The sequence below is a fragment of the Panthera uncia genome, chromosome E3 (assembly GCF_023721935.1).
Source record: "Panthera uncia isolate 11264 chromosome E3, Puncia_PCG_1.0, whole genome shotgun sequence".
NCBI classification, from domain to species: Eukaryota; Metazoa; Chordata; class Mammalia; order Carnivora; family Felidae; genus Panthera; species Panthera uncia.
This window is the reverse complement of record NC_064815.1, coordinates 32,770,215-32,789,430: the sequence shown is the minus strand read 5'-3', so window position 1 is coordinate 32,789,430 and position 19,216 is coordinate 32,770,215. Positions and strand designations below refer to the sequence as shown.

General features: G+C 60.5%; 1 protein-coding gene across 4 annotated transcripts in view; it reads right to left on the bottom strand.

The window, feature by feature from the left end:
* The window catches only part of MAD1L1 (mitotic arrest deficient 1 like 1), a 317,349-nt gene that overhangs the window by 112,063 nt on the left and 186,070 nt on the right, over positions 1–19,216 (bottom strand). For all 4 annotated transcript variants that reach the window (XM_049638985.1, XM_049638986.1, XM_049638987.1 and 1 more), the window contains one exon: positions 2,034–2,122. In XM_049638985.1, coding sequence (XP_049494942.1) covers positions 2,034–2,122 — 89 coding nt within the window. The remainder of the gene's footprint in view (positions 1–2,033; positions 2,123–19,216) is intronic.

The window sequence follows — 19,216 nt, the reverse complement described above, 5'->3', positions numbered from 1 at the left end:
GTCACGTGTGGTCTCCCGTAGCCACAGCCCTCCCTCGAGTGCGTCCGGGCGAGCGGTCCACACAACCGCCGACCCAATTTCTATTAATCAGCCACGAAGGCTCTTCTCCCGCAGCTGCACTCACCAAATGAGGCAGTGGGACAGGCAGCTTTGATCTTGACGGAGAAGAGATCGGTGATAAAGCCTTTTACTCAGGTTTTAAAAACAAAAAGGAATCGACCTGAAGTGTGCCAGCCCACGCAAACACGAGCGCGGCTGGCCCCGTTGTGCGGACGGCAGCCAGGGGCCCAGATGCCACACCCGCATCTCTAGGGGGAGGCGCCGAGGGCAGCTCGGGCCGCAGCGGAAGGGTGGGCGCTACGGCAGAGCCCGGACGCGGCGTCTCCTCCGATTCCAGCACTCGGTGCTCAGTACGGGGCACCCGGGGCGGCAGCCCAGGCCCCTCAGGAGCGGCACCAAGCACACCCCCCCGCCCCCCGCTCTTGGCGGGGCTCCCTGGAGGCCACTCTCGCGGGAAAGCCCAACCACATCCCAGACCTTGGCTGAGCCCCTCTGCCGCCCACCTCGCCCACTCACCGTCAGGACCCGGGCAGACCCCACCCGCTCTCCGGGGCCCCGAGCCCACCCTCGGACTCCCAACAGCTGTGCTGCTCGCTGGGCTGGGGCTGCGCCTGGAGGCCGGGGGCAGGGGCGTGCTCTCCGCTTCTCCGCGCGGGGGTGCTCCCGCGGTACACGCTCAGCTGACCCCTTGCCGAGCCCTCTTCCAGGTCCCCGCTCCGGGCAGCCAGGGGGCTCCTGTGCTACGGATGCGACCACTTCTTTGCCCGGCAGGCTTTGCTGCCTCCACCGCTCTTGGGAACAAGGCCGCATCCTTACCGGGACGTCACCCGGCCTGGCCCCCGGGCCCTGCTGGTCTCTCCCCCCACGTCACGTCCTCACACGCACCACCTCCCCATGAAGCCCGCAGGCCCCCAGCGCACCTGGCCTGCCCCTGGACCCCCCGCATCGGCAGCGGCCTGCTCCAGTGGCACGTCCGCCCTGCTTCCCACGGCCTGACCCCGCGGACTTGATTTGGGGAGCAAGTCCCCCAAATGCCCGTTAAACGGCGAATTCAGGAGGTCAGAGCGGACGTGCCCAGGCTCACCAGCCTTTCCTCCTCACGCTCACCCAGGACACCCACACTCGTACCTGAACAAGTCAGGGAATAACAAACTGGGGACTTGGAAACTTGGTGGGTCCCAGCGACAGCGAGGTCTGAGGTGAAGGTCCTGACACAAGAGAAGCTTTGGAAACGACGGGGAAAGCTGGGACCCAGAGGGCGCTGCCGCCCTGGGCACGCTTCTCGCAGGGACGCCCACAGCCTGAACGCAGCCTCACGCAGGTGAGGGACTAGCCCTGGGGAGAGGACAGGGCCCGGCCACCTTACCCTGCGCGAAGCAGGGTCCGCGTCCATCGAGCGCCCTGGCGGGGGCCCAGGCATGTCTCTCTGACCCGCCAGCTGCACCTGTGCCCACGGCAGGCTCTCAGAGACCCGGAGCCGACGCCTGGACTCCCTGTGCACCAAGGGATGCCGGGGGGACGGCGTCAGCCTGCCCAGAGGCCACGTCCCAGTAACAAACTGCAACAGTGGGGCCCGCTCGGGGACCCGTGGGGAGCTAGGAGTAGGTCTCCCTGAACACCTCCTCCTTGGACGGCTCTCCCGGTCCAGGGAGCGAGAGGAAGGCCGGCCCGCCGCTCGGCACCAGGAGGTGTTCAGTGTCGGGACGGGGTCCAGAGGAATGGAGAAACCCCGAGGAAGACAGGCCGCGTCGTGAGCTGGCCGGACACGCGGGCTGAAGGCCGCCTGGCGGACGCGCCGAGGTGCCCCGTGAGTAGCTGTCTCCCGAAACAGGGCCGTCTCTTGGGCTCTGGACGAGCCCCTCAGCGTGCTGGACGCAGGGGAGTGTCTGTGCAGAGGTGGGGTGGGGCGGAGCGTGCCGGGGCGGGGCGGGGAGGGGAGGAGGGGGAGGGGAGGGAGGACGATGCTGACATACCTGAGCGAGCTCACCTCCTCCCTGGAGACCGGGAAGCCCCGCTCGGAGGCGCTGGTCTGGCACTGCAGCATTTTCACCTCCACCTCCAGCTGCGAGCGAGAAAGCACGGGCGGGTCAGTGGGGGTGCCGCGGCCCACCTCCTCCCCCTCGGGCCCCTCGCACCTAGATCCGGCCCTCGACTTCTGGGGGGGAGGGCGCGCCGGGGGCCGAGCCAGCGTCTCCGGGGCCACCCCATGTCCCGGCGGCCCGGGGCAGCAGGACCTCGGGCCCTCCAGCCACGCAGACACAGCCTCCCCGTCGGCACCCGCCTCCGGGACAACAACAGACACGCGCTCCTTCCCGGGACGCAGCTCCCGACGCCCGGCTGTCCCTCGGGGCACCGCCTGGCTTACCACGTGGCTTACCACGGCAGACGTGGCTCTGCGCCCGGCCACCCAACGGCGGCCTCTGCGACCGCTGCGCGCCCGGTTCCTGGACCAGAGCAGGCACTCGGTAACCAGGCATGTGACAAGAGAGGGAGGCAGGTCGCGGTGGGCTGGGGCCGCGGGACCCCAGAACCGACCCCCAGCCTGCCCTCGGGCTCCTCAGGCGCACCCAGGACGGTCTGTTCTGGTCCAGACATGGCTCTCGAGCCTCCACGTTGGGAATATTCGTGCTCAGCCGGTTTTCTGGCCACCTCAGACCTTGGGGTGCTGAGTGCCCCCGACTTCTCGGCGTCCAGCCTGTCTAAGAGGGGCCGGGAGGGCCAGGGAGGGTGCAGGGCAGCCTTCACCTCTCACGGGGCTCTCCCGGGAGGTGTGGCCGAGGGGGCGGCGGGCACACCACAAGAACACGGACTCGCCACCTCTCGCCACTCAGGTGGAGCTCGCCAAGGGGCGGGCGCCACACCAGACCCAGCCGTTGGGCGGACAGCCTCCCCGGAGGCCGACGGGTTGTTACTTTGAGAGACAACCGCAGTCAGCCGAAGAAAGAAAGAAGGTGTGAGCGGACAGGTGTCTCAAGCTCCGAGCCACCACGGGGGCCCCTGAATGGGACAGTGACGGTGACGGTAGGGGAGCGCTGCCGCAGGGGCTGATGGGGTGGGGGCGCAGGACAGACAGGAGTCTCCCCACCTTGGCAGGGCGTGGCCTGCATGCAGTCAGCCCCCACACGGCCTCTCCCTGTGGTGGCCTGTGCTGATGCCCCAAAGGGAGGCCACTCGACCTCCCCACGTGACTCTCCACGAAGGCCCAGAGGACAGGTGACTTCAGGGAGGGGCCTCCTGGTGCGCCCACCACAGTGCGGGCTGGGAATGACGTGGCCCGGGTGAGACTGACTGTGGCCCTGCCTCGCTACCCCCTGGGCCGCGTGGCTGAAATGTCTGCCCCTGAACTGGGGCGACCGAGAGCTCCCGGGGCCGGGTCGGGGGGAGCAGAGAGTGTCTCCACGTTTTTGCCTTCCTAGCTCAAAGGCACAGTCTGCCGTGCTCTCTTCTCGAAAACGTCTTCTCCGGGTTGTTCCTGGAAAGGTCCTCCTGAGGCAGCTCATTTAGGAATTCTCAGGCCCGAGGCACCCGGTGTGTAGGAAGCCCCGATTCTCATCATCGAGGTCGCGAGTGACGCCACCACACAAGCGGGTGACCCCAATCCTGCCGAATGCAGATTAGAGAGCAGACATGAGCTGGAGCGGCCTCGGCGAGGTCCCCAGAGGAAAGGACGGTCGGGGTCTCCGCACACGGCTGCCCGGCACTGCCCGATGGGCTGAGGTCCCCCTGCACAGATCAGGCACTAAGCGACCACTCGGTGGCACCAGCACGTGGAACAAGGCCTGCTCACACCTGTGGACAAGTGGCGTCCCCCGTGTGTCCCACGTGTGGCGTGTCCCAAAGCCTCTCCTGCCCCTCCCCCGGGAGCACACACACCCCTGACTGGCCAGGCGCGCCGCTCCTACCCGATGCCACCCACATGCTTACGCAGTGACCAGAGGTCCCTGTGTGTCTGTCCTCAGGCCACAGCCAAACAGGCCACCGGGCACGCTGACCTCGCTGGACCCGAGGACTGTCCTGGAAAGGCGCAGAAGGGGCCTGAGTCCAGCCTGGGCTGATCCCTCGGTCTCCTTTCTCGCGTGTGTCGGGCTGCTGATGTCTTGGGCAGAGGAGGCGTGCACACTCACGGCGGCTACCTGCCCGCCCCACAGAGAAAGCCGGGCTTTGGAGCCGCAAGACAGGACACTTCCTGTCACCGTCCGGGCCCCAGACCTGTCACAGGCCCGCTGCGCCTTGTTCTGGATGCTGTGAACCACACGCAGCCTTCAGATCCGAGGTTCAGATGGGAGACACGATGGGTACGCACCCCAGAGGCCTCAGGAAGGCACCCCGGTCACCCAGGCACCACCCACGGCCAACGGGGGCCAACGGGGGCCAACGGGAGCCACCAGGGGGCGGGGCTCTGGAGAGTCACGCCTCCACTGGCAAGTATGAGCCTTCTCTCCCCCTACTTGCTTATCGATTTCTCGTTACAAAAACAGGAAGACGGGCTGCACGCTGTTATGTACTTCGGTTTCCTCACTTAGCGTATTTTGGAGATATTTCCAAACCAGTGCCACGAGAGCCCCTCCGTTCGTGTTCGTGCCTTCATGGAACTCTGCCACGTGGACGCCCCACCTCTTGCTGACACGTCTCCCACGGAAGAGGGTTTCGCCGCTTCCACCTGACGGCGTGAAGTCAGTGCCGAGGCAAGGCAGCTCTTGGTTCCCCGCGTGCAGGCGGATCCCCAGACGGTTCCTCCCGCGGCTGACCTACCGCCCCCGGGAGGGCCCAGAGGTGCCCGCAGCACGTACCCCGAGGCACGACAGCCCCGCTGGTGTACGATTCCGCGTTGTCACTCACCCGCTTCCGCGTCTGCTTCTGATCTCCAGCCACCGTCCTGACCACAAGAATTCCAGGGCGCCTTCTCTCTCCCTCCCTCCCTCCCTCCTCAACCATCAAAGCAAAACAAAAAAACCTTTTTAGAAAACACCGGGACCACGGCAGACGCACAGACCGGACAGAGGGCAGCTGAGGACACGATCGTCCGCCCGGCCCCCGGGGGCGCGGTCAGCCTCGCACACTCCCTGCGGGCAGGCGTGCTGGGGGATCGCGTCTGGTTACCCTGATGTGCCGCTGCCGTTCTAAGTGCGTGCGTGTCCCTGTATCGTCTGACTCGTTTCTGTATTTGCAGGACTTAACATCTCTGTGTAATCTTGTTCCCCACCCTCAGTGCGGTCAGGAGGCGGTCTCCGCGCAATCCCGTCAGCTGCGCAAGCCAGGGCCTCCCTCCCTCCCAGCCGGACGGCTCGCACCTCCACGCCGGGAAGCCTGGGCGCGTCTGGGGCTTGGCTGGAACGGCTGCTGGTACCTTCCTACTTACGGCGTGTCAGTTTCTGGCTGAAAGAGATGCGCTTTGTTACGCCGAGAAATCATCCATATGTTCCTATTTTATGAAGACGGAACATGGGGTTTCTGGCAAATGCCTTTTCGGCAACTATGGAGCACATGTCCTAAAACCGAGCCAGCCGGCCGGTGAGGGGGAAACCGCGGGCGTGCCCCAGCACACACGGCGGCATCGGCAGCCCGAGCCCCAGCACGCACACGTGACGCCCACACGACACACTTGTCGCTCGCCCCCAAAGAGCTTCCCCTGTCCGTGCTCCGGGTCCGTGTTCGGAAGGCCTAGCGGAATTTCCCCCAAAACTGCCTCAGCCCGGTACGATTTCGGTCTCTTTTTGTTGGGGGAGGGCAGGAGCGGCTATTTTGTGACAACTTTGTAACTGTTTTCTTTAACGTTTCTATCTCTATCGCTTCTGGAGTCAGTACTGATAGGTTGTACTTTCCTAGAAAACAATTCATTCAGTTTATTTAAATTGAGCTACAATTCAACTTACATTTATTCTTTTTAGATGGTTTTTTCCTTTCCTGTATTTCCCTTTACCAACGAGGTGAAGTTCATGCGCGGTCAAGTGCGTGAGCCCCATATGCCCGGCTCCGTGACCGTGGTGTGGGCACGCCTGTGGGATGCCAGCCACCCCAGCAAGACCGGAAGGGGGCCCCTGCAAGCCCCTTCTGGCCAGAAACTCCACGATAATTCTTAGTCCTCATTTGGGTAGTGACGTGTCTATTAATTTTTTACCAGAACTGTGAATAATTCATACGTTTTACTGGTTTTATTTCCGAGCACGAGCGTTTGGATTTATTTATTATTTCCGCCATTTTTCACTTTCTTATTAACTTCTGCTTTGATCTTTACAAATTCCTACTTTTTGCTCTACTAGGGTTTATTTTGTTTTCCTTTTCTGAGTTCTTGAGCTGGGTCTTTAATCTGTCTATATTCATTCTTTCCTGTTCAATAATATAAATATTTAATCCACGAGTTTTCTTCTGAACTCTGCTCTGTTTCCCACAGGCCCTGAGATGTGTTTTCTAGATTCCGGGTACGTCCGCATCTCACTGCTGCCTCGACCCAAGAATTGTTGGAGACGGAGGTTTTGGTTCTGGTTTTTTTTGTTTCTATTGTTTTTTTTGTCTGTTTGTTTAGGTCACCATTTCAAATTCCTCACCTCGTGATCTGGTAAGTGTGTTGGTTACATCTATTTGAACTTAGGAAGGGTTTCTGTATTATCAATATGTGGTGAATTTTGGTGAATGTTTCCTATAAGCACTTTATAGCAAGAGTGTCTTTAGTTTGGGGGGGGTTAAGGGCTTTACATGAAACAGATTTTATCTTTCTATCGCTTATTCTTGACCCACTTGACACACCAGGGATTACAAAGTAAAACAAATCCTCCTGCTGCTGGCGTCCTTGACAATTTCCTCCCAAATCTCTCCCCATTTTCGCTTTTTGAACATCGATGACGTATCTGTGGCCTATTCATCTCGTTTACTTTTTCGTGTGAAATTCTTGATACTTAGAGATGTCTTTTCGTTCTCGTGGTTGCTTTCGGAACTCTTGACACGACCCCTGCACTTTTCGGTTTCCAACGGTTCCTATCCGCCTCCCGCAGAAGATTAACCGACGGGTTGCGTGCGTCCAGCTTACGGTTTACCTTTCCTCGGTTCAATGTGCCTTGGCCGCGTGACGTTAACTTTAAATGTTTTAGTCTTCAGCCGCGATGGGGTGAACACCACCGCCCTCCCGTCTTCTCCCGTCTTCTCCCGTCTTCTCCCTTCCCAAGAACTTCCATTAAATGTGTAAACTGTGCGCCACCGGAACCCACGGCATCTGCCCGGTCCTGTCTCCCGACCTCCTTGCGCGTTTTGGTCTTCTGGCCCCGTGGGTTCAGGTCTGGCCCTCAGGCCCTCTAGCTCCAGTTTAACCTGGGCTCCGGGACCGGGGACGCCCCGCAGCAAAACGTTCACAGATGACTTTCCTCTGCTCAAGGTCAGCTTGTTCACTCTTCCCATGAGAACTTTTTCTACCATCCGGGTTGCTACAAAACTTCTGCGTTTTACAAAATTGTGTGACGTTGCTTTTATTACTCACCAGGAAGGTGACTTTTGCTTTCACTGTGACTTTCACTGTGGAAAGGACAATCCTGACCAGGCGGCTCTGTGTGGCCTCCACACACCTTCCGACTTTGCTCTGCAGGGGGGGGGGAGCCGCGGGCACTCCCCTGAGAGCAAACGCAAGCCCTTCCTCTCCGTCCCAGAGACAGACGCTCAGCCTTGTGGGCATTGACCGGCCCCTCCCGCCACGGCCGCTGCACCTGCTGCACCTGTCCCAGGGCGCAGACAACAGGTGCCCTGCCCCTCCCTGCGGCTGCCCCTCCAGCCCTTTCCCTGCGGCTGCACTTCTTGGCTCAGCCCCGCACGCCCCTGCTATTTCCACTGCTGAGGGCCGGCTCCCTCCCGTGAAGGGGCTTGGCTTTTAGCTGCAGTTCTGTTCGGCCCAAATTTAGGTTTGCCTTTTTTGGCTTTCATTCTTCTTGGTACTTTTGGACACCTTCCAGGAAGCAAGGAAGAAATGCTGACTTATGCTATAGTGTTCAAAGCAAAATAGGCCCTTTTAACTTGTAAGCTTGACTCATAACTGCTTCCCACTCGACCCCCTCCCGCCCACTACAGCCCGCACATGCCGAGGCCCCCGGAGCTGCCCGAGCCTGCCCTCCGAGCGCCCGCACCTGCCAGCCCCCAGCCTAGGGCAGTGGCCGGCTCCCCAGACACACGACAGGGGTCTGCAGCTCAGTCCCCACCGCCACCCGCCCCCCGGACCCCGTCAGACCCACCTCAGAGGCCGCCCCCTCCAGCAGTCCTCCCAAACCGGGAGTGGTGGCCCCCGCCCATATTCAACCATGTAATTCTAAGACTCGTGTGTGTGACTGTTTTCCCGCCGGCCTGGGAACTCCTGAAGGTGCGTATACCTCCGCTCACCTCTTAACCCAATTCCCAGCTCAGACGCGGCACGCCGGGGATGGTCCAGGCCCGCAGGCAGGGGCACAAGAGCGTGTGGGTGGCCAGTATGCCAGTCCACGCCTGGCGCTCCCCTGGCATGCATGGCCGAGTGCCGTGCAGCCTTGGGGACAGCGTGCGGGCCAGGCCTCCGCCGGGACGGCAGCTCCGGGCCGGCGAGCGGAGGCAGGGTGAACACACGGGAAAGCACGCCGTCCAAGGAGAACACAGTCCGGCATTTGCCCACCAGCACCCAATTTCAGAAAGTAAACAGATCGGTATCAGCAAGAGGAAACCAGTCGGGCTCTGAAAGGGGTTGCCGAACGACGAACGTCAACGGCGCTCCCGTGGGCGCCTTGGGGAATAGCCCTCCACCCCCCGCCTGCCCGTGAGCCCTGCTGGCTCCAAGGCCACGGCCTCTCCATCGGGGCCCCTCTGCCCCGTTCACGTGGGAGGGTGGTAAGAGGTGCTGGCACCAGCCGGGTCACACACAGGCTCAACCTCCATCTCCTCATCGGTCGAGTGGGGGCGATGCCTCCTGTTCTGGAGGTCTGAGCAGGAAGTGGGCCGCCCGAGAGGAAAATGCCCATCCGGGGGCCCAGCGCCCGCCACAGCCGAAGCTCCGTCCCGGCAGCACCCCAGGGCCCCACCCTTCCCCACCCTCAGGCCCGGCCCTGGCTCTCCGGGGGCACAAGCGTTCATCCTTTGTCTTTCAGCCAACAGGCGAAGCCACGCTGCTCTGACCCGGGCCCGGAAGAAGGGGCAATTGGAGATGCGTTAACACTGCAGTCTGCAAACACCTATTTCGTGCCTCACTGAGAAGAGTCTGCATTTGTAGCTTAAGACGAAGGAACACAGAGCTAACTGGATCGTCTCTTCTAAGAGATTTGCCAAATGACAAAACCCCGAGGGCCGTTCCGGAGGGCCGTTCCGTGAGCCGCCCTGCACACGGGGCTCGGAAGGGAGGCGCCCCAGAGGGGGTGTCTGCAGGTGCAGCACGTGGCTCTGAGCCACGCGCCCACGATGAGGACGAGGCCCCGGGCCTGCCACCGCCCAAGGGAGCCCCTCCGCACAGGCCGCGCTTCATCGCCACACCGGCCTCCCCCAGAGAGGCTCTTCTGCGTCTCCGACCTCTGAAGCCAACGCACACATTTACGTTCCTTCCTTCGGCTCGCCGTCCACATCAAGAGGCAGAATTAGCAGCAGGGCCGGCTCCAGACGACTCAAACGCCCAGGGAGCCCGGCCGCCGGCAGGCTGTGCTCACACCCTGGGACTGGTGGGCGCCCCTGGGGAAGCCCGATGTGCCCGTCTCGCAGCCACCGAGGGGCGCGGGTCAGCCACGCTCGGTCCACGGCCCCGAGGCTGCTGCTTCTGGTTCTGCGGGCGAGCACGCTGAGGCCCAGGAGGTAAATGTTCCTGGCTTTTTCACAGCAAACCTGGAGCCCAAAGAGCATGGGGACCTGGAGGCGGCCCGCTGAGCGCCGGGGTACCGAAGGTCCCACCGTCCCCAGCCCACAGACATAGCCTACGACTCACCCGGAAGCAAAGGACAGCATGTGGCAGAGCCTTCATTCCCTCTACGCTCAAGCCACAGGCTGCGTGAGGAACACGTCGGCCTGCACAGAGCCCGCCTGTCTCAAATGCTTTATTTTTAAGAGAGAAAGACAGAGTGCGAGCTGGGGAGGGGCAGAGAGAGAGGGAGACACAGACTCCGAAGCAGGGTCCAGACTCTGAGCCGTCTGCACAGAGCCCGACACGGGGCTCAAACCCACGAGCCGTGAGATCACGACACGAGCCGAAGCTGGACGCTCAACTGGCTGAGGCACCCGGGCGCCCCAGAGCCCGCCTGTCTTTACGCAAGGCACCGGGGACACCAACATTCCGCAGGAGGCGGAGCGGGCCCGGCTGGAGGCTGGCCGACCTCTACCGTTCCGCCTTTTCTTTCCTTTCTCCGCTTCACACCATGGACGTGTGCTGCTTACTCAAACAGCAAGGAAACACTAAAAATATCCATTTATTGGCCCAGAGCCCAGGCCAGCATCCACCAAGAAGCAGCCTTCCCAGTCGGGCCTTTGCTTTCGATAGCAAACCACAGCTCGTGGCCCACGTGCCCGCACACGCCCCACCCACAGGTCCTCGCCCTCCTCGAGGCACGAAGCGCACGTTTACCAATCCCTCGGGCTCCCACCCCGGGAACAGTGAGTTCCGGAGAGACCGCACCCCCCAGGCCGCCACCGCACCTGCGGGCCCTCGCAGGGACCGGCGGCGCTGAACCGTGTCCCCCGAACTACTGAGCGCGTTGAGGTGTCGCCACCGTCCCGCTCCGGGGTCCCGGCTTGCGTTCAGGCGGGGCTGGGCCCTCCGCCTCTTCACCGGCCGCAGGCCCTGAGCCCAAACCGCAGGGAGGGCGCCCGCTCAAGGCGCCACCAGCACAGTACTGCGTGCCAGCAGACACGTGCGGACGGCAGACAGCGGCGGGAAGTGCTGGAAGGAAAGGAAAGGCAGTCTCTGCAGCAGCAGGAAGTGCTGCCCTGCGGTCTCCGCTGGTCTGCCCGCAGCCAGGGCTGTGGGGGCCTGGGCTCCCGGGAAGCACCCGCCCACCGCCCAGGGGACCGGGCCCCCTCGGGGCCTCGTGCCCGTGTCAGGGCACCTCAGCAAAGGCCAGCAGAGCTCGGGGCCCAGTTACAGACACCTGGGAGCCAGGCCCCCACTCCAGCACGGATCGAGCCCAGGAAGCGGGGCTCACACCTGCTTGAAGTGTCCCCTAAACCAGGCATCAGAACATTCCTGGCGTAAAGGCCCAGCGGGCAGCACCCGCCAGTGCCACGGTGCACGGGCGGCCACGGGCCACGGGCACGCAGACAGGAACCTCTGCCTTGTGGTTAAGCACGTGTGCTTAGAGACCGCAGCGGGCTGCTCTCCTGCCCCTGACCTGGCCCGCCCCCTCCCTGCTGACGAGGGGACAAACCAGCCGGGACAGACGCCCGAGAGCTGAAGGGCGCACCGCCTGCGGGACACCTACCCGACAGCCCCACGGCCGGCCGGCCGCTCTCCCCACCGCACGAGCGGGAGCGGGGGTGCTGCTCGCCACCCCCAGAGTGAGAGGGCGGCTAGCTCTCCGGACTGCGTCCCCGGGTGGGGGCGGCCCAGCCCAGCGCGTCCAGCACCGAGCGAGGCCGGGGGGGGGGGGGGGCGGCGGGGGCAGCTTCTCACTGGTGCCAGCCGGGTATGGCGGCCGGGGGTGCGGTAGCACGGCAGGCTGGGGCGCTTCCTGCCCACGAGAGGGGCCGGTGGCAACGGGCAGAAGTGCCAGTTTCCAACACGCGGCCGAGCCTGGGCAGCAGCCAAAGCGGCCGGCTGCGCCTGGAACCGGGACCCTCGCTCCCGACAAAGCACAGATGCGCGAGTCCTACGGGTTCCGTGGGAAGGCCACGCCTCGCTCTGTTCACGGCGCAAGCGCGCCACGTGAGAACCGGTGTCGCCGTGGTGCCGAGGCCCCGGAGCTCCAGCACAGCCCGCGGTGTGCCCCGCGCCCACCTCCACGCATGCGCACGCGGACGTGAGACGCGTTCTTCTGGGTTACGTTCCTCCGTCTCCCCGTTACCGGATTCCCAGGTTGCCGGTGAGTGCCGGCGTTTCCGAGTGCGCGGGTGGGGAAGGGGCCGTACAATTCACCTGCTGTCAAGGGTGCCGCTGACAGACCAGTGACAGACCGGTGACCAGGTCGCGACGGGGAGCAAAACCTCCCGAAGGTCAACAAACCAGCCGTGTGTCTACGTGTTCCGTCTCCGTAAAGCCCACGCCCCGTGGCAGGAGCGGCACCTGCCCCCGCACGGGGTGGGGGTGGCTCCCGGGACCTGTGTCCGCAGGACCACCCCCACCCCCCAGCAACCTCCGAGCCCCAGACGGCCGAGAAGCAACGACCCAAGAGAAGGCTCCGGTGGAAGGGGCGCCCTAACCGCCCCCGCCCCGTGGTGGGCCGGTCGTGGGACGACTCTGGGCCTGAACGTTAACCGAGTCCACACGGGTGGGAAGTTGCACCTGCTGAGAAACCACACCACTACCCTGGGCGCAGCTGGACGCAGACACGCGCCGCCTGTCCACCCGGGTTCGAGGAGGGGAGCGCTCCGGGTGGGGGAGCGCCACGTGGCGGGAACAGCTCGCATGAAGTCACAGAGGCATCGAGGACACGGAGACGTGGGAGATCAACCACAAAGATCCTAACGTCAGGGATCCCGCTCACCGAAGTCAGGAAGACAAGCACAAGCTGGAGCCACCCCGGACGGGACGTCCGCGTGGACCCCGCGCGGTCCGAACTCCACACCGGCAACTGGCCACCAAACCCCGTCAGAGTCAGGTGTGGGAAGAAGGGGAGAAGCGGGCAGGTCTGTGGCGTGGAGGAGAGAGGAGGACACGGGACAGGACACGGTCTCAGAAGGCCACACCACTTCTAAAAGCCGCTGCTCCTCGTATGAGGAACCTGTAGATGTTAGTGGAATATTTACAGAGACGTGAAAATCCCCTTACCAAGACGGAGATTAATACAACAAAGGTCGCTAGCCCCCCAAAAGGGATCAGAAACCTACTACCTACCCAAGTTCCCAGAGACCAAGACTCACGTCCCAAGCCCTCCCAAGGGCAAATCCGCCCAGGCTGCCTCGGGTGCTCCCTGGCCCCCACCCTGGCAGAGACTGCGGGCCAGGTCCGTGGGTTGCTTAGCATCCGGCAGCCAGGATGAGACCTGGGGCCACAGTCAGGAGATCGAGGTCCCATCACCACAGCAACGGCAGCAGGGAAGGCCCCCCGACCAGGCCTGGGCACAGAGTGTGAGTTGACCCCAGCCCCGGACGATCAGATGAAGGCCCCGGCGTGAAACCACCCCTCAGACCACAAACTGTGGTTTCTTGCATGTGTCCCCGCACATCTGTGTGTCATGGGAGGCTCTAAACCAAAAACACTCTCCCCGGCACCTTCTGGAAGAAATGCCCCGTGCTCTCAGGAGGCCAGGTGCACAACAGGCTGGGGTGAACAGCTGGGCCACGGGACCCCGCGGCCAGGGCCGCCGCTGGGAAAGTGGAAGGCTGGGAACCACGAGGCAGGCCCGGTGGCCATCCCGGCTCACCGTCTTCAGGGAGTCCGGGACACGGCACAGCCCGGGCAGGGGAGGCAGACCCAGGAGGGCGGGGAGACCGCGGCAGCCAGACTCCACACTGCAAGGAGCGTGCAGGGGGCCCCCACAAGCGCGCGGCAGAACCCTGACCGGCGTATACAGGAGAGCAAAGACCCCAGATCGAGGATTGAACCATCGCAAGGGACAAGAGGGAATTACCTGTCCAGCTGGGCTCCAAAGCGCCTAACTCCCAGGGTAGCAGGCAGAGCACCCAGGGAGGCCAAGACCCAGAGCTGGAGATAATTAGCCCTAGAACAAGTGCTGCCCTGGGTCAGCCTGGAATGTCATCAAAGTGCCACCTGGCAGATCGGGCCATTTCTAAGGACCTTTGCCACGTTCCTGAACGAAGGAAGCTGGAAGGATCTTCACAAGAATACACAGGCATCCAGCATCCACCCAACACAGGTGTTAGACTTGGCACAGAATGACTGTAAACAGTCAATATAACTGAACTCCATACTTTTAAATATAAGGTATAGACAAGGAGAGAAAAGGAAACCATAGGCAAACTTTTCAGGGTTGCAAACAGCAACATCTGAGCTAAAAATGCACGGGTCACTCCAGTGGAAGACTAGTCCAGGGAGCTTGGAGACACAGCAGCAGGAATGATTCAGAAGGAAAAGAGCACATGTGAGCCATGGGATAGGTCCCAGCACCCGAGATGTGGGTAACCGGACGCGGCCCAAAGGAGGCCTTTCCAAGGGACGAGGACAGGAAGTCCACAGAGCTAAAGAACGCAAGAAAGCCCAAGCACAAGGAACAAAGGAAGGTACAAGAAGGACACAGAGGCACGTCGTCATCAAATTCCTCCAAGCAGTGATCGGTGATCACGAGACCACCAGAAAAGCCAAGTTACACGAGGACCCCGGGGCTGGCGACAGGGGCCTGATGGAAACAAGGCGAGTCAGAGGCGAGTGGGGAAAACCTCCTTCAAGTCCTGAAAGGAACAAACATGCCAGTGAGACAGGAAGTAAAAGAAACCGCCCACCTTTAGCTAGACCAAAAGGGGGAGCAGAGTCCCCGCTACTGACCTTAGGAAGTAAGGACGGTAAGATACAGACCCCGGGAAGTGAGGACGGTAAGACGCCGACCCTGGGAAGCGAGGACGGTAAGAGAGCCCTAGGACGACTAGATGACTCAGACAAACTCCTAGAAACACACAAACTACCAAAACTGACTCAAGAAGAAATGGAAAATCTGAACAGGCCTGTGATGAGTAAGGAGGCTCAATTAGTAACTGAGGATCGCCCAACAAAGAAATTCCCAGGAACAGATGGCTTTACTGGTGAATGCTACCAAACACGTAAAGTAATTAACACAGAATTCCCAAAGTCTTCTAAGAAGCTGAAGAGGACAGAACGCTTCTCAGCTTATTTTATGAGGCCAACATAACCGTGATACCACAGCCAGAGAAGGCTAAGACCAATAATCCTTATGAACACAGGCCGAGAAGCTCTCAACAAGACAGCAGCTAACCAACCGGCAGCATCTCAAAGGGTCAGACACCACAACCAAGTGGGCTCTAAGCCAGGAATGCAAGAACGGTTCAACATAGAAAAATCAGTGAATGCAGCACACACCGCATTAACAGAATGAAGGAAAAACCACATGATCATCTCAACTGAGGCAAAAAACCAGTTGGCAAAAATCCAACGCCCTTTCGTTATAAAAATAATAAACTAGGAGTAGAAGGCAACTTCCCCAACCTGACAATGGGCATTCACTAACACCCACAGCAAACATCATATGCTACGATGCAAGACCGAAGCTTCCCCATAAGATCAGGAACAAGGCAAGGATGCCCGCTTCCACCACTGCTATTCAACATTGCACTGGAGCTCCAGCCAGAGCAGTCGGGCAACAACAAGAAACAAAAGGCATCAAATCGAAAAGGAAAAAGTAAAGCTATCTCTATTCACAGATGACCAAGATCTCATAAATTGCAAACGCTACGGAACTGACAAAAACTGCTGGAGTTCAAAGAATTCGGCAAAGTGGCAGGAAACAGGACCAACGCACAAACACCAGCAGTGTATCTGCACGCTAGCAGTGAACAATCAACAAAAACGTTAAGAAAGCAATCCTATTCACAACAGCATCAAAGAGAATAAAAACTTATGAATAAGTTTAACCAAGGAAGAAAGACGTGCAAGCTGAAAACCATAAACACTGCTAATGGAGATCCCAGCAAACATAAATAAATAGAAAGACAGTCTGTGTTCATGGGCTGGAAAATTCAATGTTGTTAAGATGGCAATTCTCCTCAAAGTGATCCACAGATTCAACGCAATCCCTGTTAAAATCCTGTCTTTTTTTGCAGGAATTGGGAAGCTGATAGTAAAAATTATATGAGATTACAAAAGATCCCAACAGCCAAGTTAATTCTGAAAAAAGAAGAACAACGCTGGAAAATGCACATTTACCAGTTTCAAACCTTACCACAAGTGACAGGAACCAAAACAGTGTGGTACTGAGAAAGGACAGGCCTGTAAGTCAAGAGAACCGAGCCGGAATCCAGAAGGAAACCCAAGCATCTCTCTTTCGGTGAGGGAGAGAACAGTCCTGGGACCACCGGATGTCCACGCACAAAACAATGAAGGCAGACCCCAACCTCACACCATCTTCAAAAATCAACTCAAGATGATTAAAACCTCAGTTAAAGAACTAAAACTACAGAACCCTTAGAAGGAAACACAGGGGTAAATCTTTGCGACCCTGAATGTGGCAACAGTTTCTTAGGCATGACCGAGAGCATCAATGACAAAAGAAAAAAATAGACAAAATGGATAAAATCCAAACCCTGTGTGCACCCAAGGACACGCTCGAGAGTCAGAAGACAATTGACAAATGACCCGATGAGAACCCCGTATACACGACGTAAGACGAACCGCGCAGAACTCGTATTGCTCAACAAAAAGCCAGACGACCCAGTTTGAAAATGGGTAAAGGATCTGAACAGGCATTTTTCCGAAGAAAATACACAAATGGCCAACAAGCGTGGGAGGAACAGCTCCACGTCACTAGCCATTAGGCAGATGCAAACCCAAACGACAATGAGACGCACCTCACACCCACCAGGAAAACAACAAGCGTTATGTCTCCTCTCTCGTTCCTGATGTTGGTCACCTGCACCTTCCCTCCCTTCCTGCTGGTTAGTCTGGCTGAGACTCATCAATGTTGTTGATCTCTGAGGACCAGAGTGTGGTGTCGGGCACAGAACTCACCTCCGAGCATGAGACCTATGGGGCGGGGGGGACCGACGAACACCGACAGGTAGAACTCTCAAAGGGATCGCTGCCCTGAACAGAAACAGACGAGAGCAGAGAACAGGACACGTGGCTCCCTGGCGGACCTGCCCGAGCGCCAGGCTCAGCAGACCAGCCTCCGACCTGCCTGTCTCCTCTGGTGACAAGGTCCCTCCCTCTTGGAGAGCAGGCCTGGCTTGCCACACTCACTCACAGCTCCAAAGACTCATGAAACTTTAATGCTAATGGCACTCACGGCCGGCTCACTAGCGCAGCATAACCTTTAAACAGAGGCCACGCATTTCAGTTTCATTTGGGAAGACACGGTTTGATCCCAGGGCCTTACCCAGTTCCACAAAGCACTAGCCAGCAGGAAGAGCAGAGAAGTGTGCCCCCCTTGACACGATCCCAGTGAACCTGGCACCGTGGGGCGCCAGAGGAAGGATGCGTGCACCCCCAGGTCGGGGCACGGGAGGGTCCGCCTGGGCCACGGACCACAGGTGGTACTGACGGGACCAAGGCCCAGTGCATCCCAGGGACTCTCCCCAGAGCTCAGTCTGGGCGGGTACCTCAGGTGTCCCAGAGAAGAGACGACACTGAGGTCAGAGTGGGAATCCTGGTCAAAGGCCACCTTTCTGCTCGGTTCTGGGCCCATCACACATCCAGGAAGGTCCCTGTAGTGGCTGCTGCTTCTTGGGGAGGCGCGGGAGGGGCCGAAACAGACTGCCCTGGTTACGTTCCGTTCCGTCTGGAGGGACGCACCTGACCTGACAGGCCAGGCAGGCCACGGCAGCCACCGGTGGCTCTCCCGGGGAACTTCCTGGCAAGTACAGCTGGTCACCCGAGCTGGGACACGCCTGCACCCCAGAGAAAAGAAGCCCCACCGGAAGGCGTGTGCAAGCAGGACTTCACGCTACAGCGCCGTTCCCTACGCCAGCACGTTTGCTAAGAAGATTCTAGGGACCCCTGCAGCCCACCCACCCAGGGAACAGGCTGTGGGAGCGTCCTGGGGTGGGAGAGACCAGCCAGGCGACCTGGCAGCAGGTGACAGGCTCGTGGTGAGCGGAGGCAGGAAGGCCCAAGAGGCAGACCTGGAGAAATCCAGGGTTTTAGCAGGAAAAAACCCGAAAGAAAGCTGAAAGTCACCCGGGTCTGGAGGCAGTCTGGGCAACGTGCACCACCTGGGTGCAGAGGGGCGCCAGCAGCCCAGCATGGTCTCTGCCACCCCAGACCCAGCCGCACACGGTGGGCAGCCCATCCTGGGAACACGTGGGAGGTGTCCACGTGCTTCCGTGGGTCTAGGGGCTGGCTGAGGCTGTGAGGCCGCCTCCTCCGGGAGAGCAGCCGTTGAGATGGGGGGTGGGGGTGTTAGAAAGTCCAGGAAAATCCCATGAGGGCAAACCCCCTCCAGAAAACGCGTGCACGTAGCAGACACGTGGCCACGGTTCTGCGGGCTCTGGACCCCTCGACGTCGCCACGGGCGACCTCGGCGATGTTGAAGAGGAAAAGGCTTTGCTACAGAACGCCTTCCACTGAGGCCGCTCTTCCAGGTGGGGCTTACCGTGGGCCCCAGGACTCCCGAGTTCCCACACTCCCCAGTCGGGAAGGCACAAGACAAGTCTGGCTCCAGAGGAGCAGGGCCGCCGTGGCCGTCGTGCGAGCTTCCCCCGTGGGCCGTGGACCCGGGGGCCCCTCCACGGTGAAGGAAGCACTGGCCAGACCCTGGCTGTCACAGAGCCCTGGCTGCCCAAGCCTCCGCAAAGGACGGTGGGTGCCAAGGGCAGGACCACGTCTGCCCGGCTCCCCAGGAACACACCTGCAAGGCGTGCGGCAAATGCTCGGAGAGGAACCACAGCAGCTAGTGAGGATGCGGCAGACTCACTGATACGGTCAGGAGCGAAATCGCTCAATGCGGACACGACAGGAACTGCCAGCTGAGAAGGACCTGAGCCACAGAAGGCCACTGCCGAGGCTCGAGACGTTCAAACGATACAAAAACGTCTTACTTAGAACCGGGCCAAGCGTGAGAAGGTCTGTCGCGGAGGACGCCCCCGCTGGAAGGGGCCGCGTGGCTTTTAAAGATAAATAACCAATTTCCATGTGTGGCTGTGAGAGACCCTCACCGTGCCTCAGCTTTGTGGGCTGGGGCTGCGGGGCCTTCCCTTTCCTCTGGGGGAGCGCCGGCCTTCTCCGGCGTCCCTGACCCCGCAAGGGGCCCGGTGGGCCTCGTGGTGAACCTGGGCCGCCAGCTGGGCGAACAGCAACGTGCGAGTGATGGAAACGATAAACCAAACTCAAGAGAAGGCCGGGAGGCTAGAGGCTGTGAACCGGAAGTCGGCGGCACAGAGCGTCAGCAGCGCCGGGCAG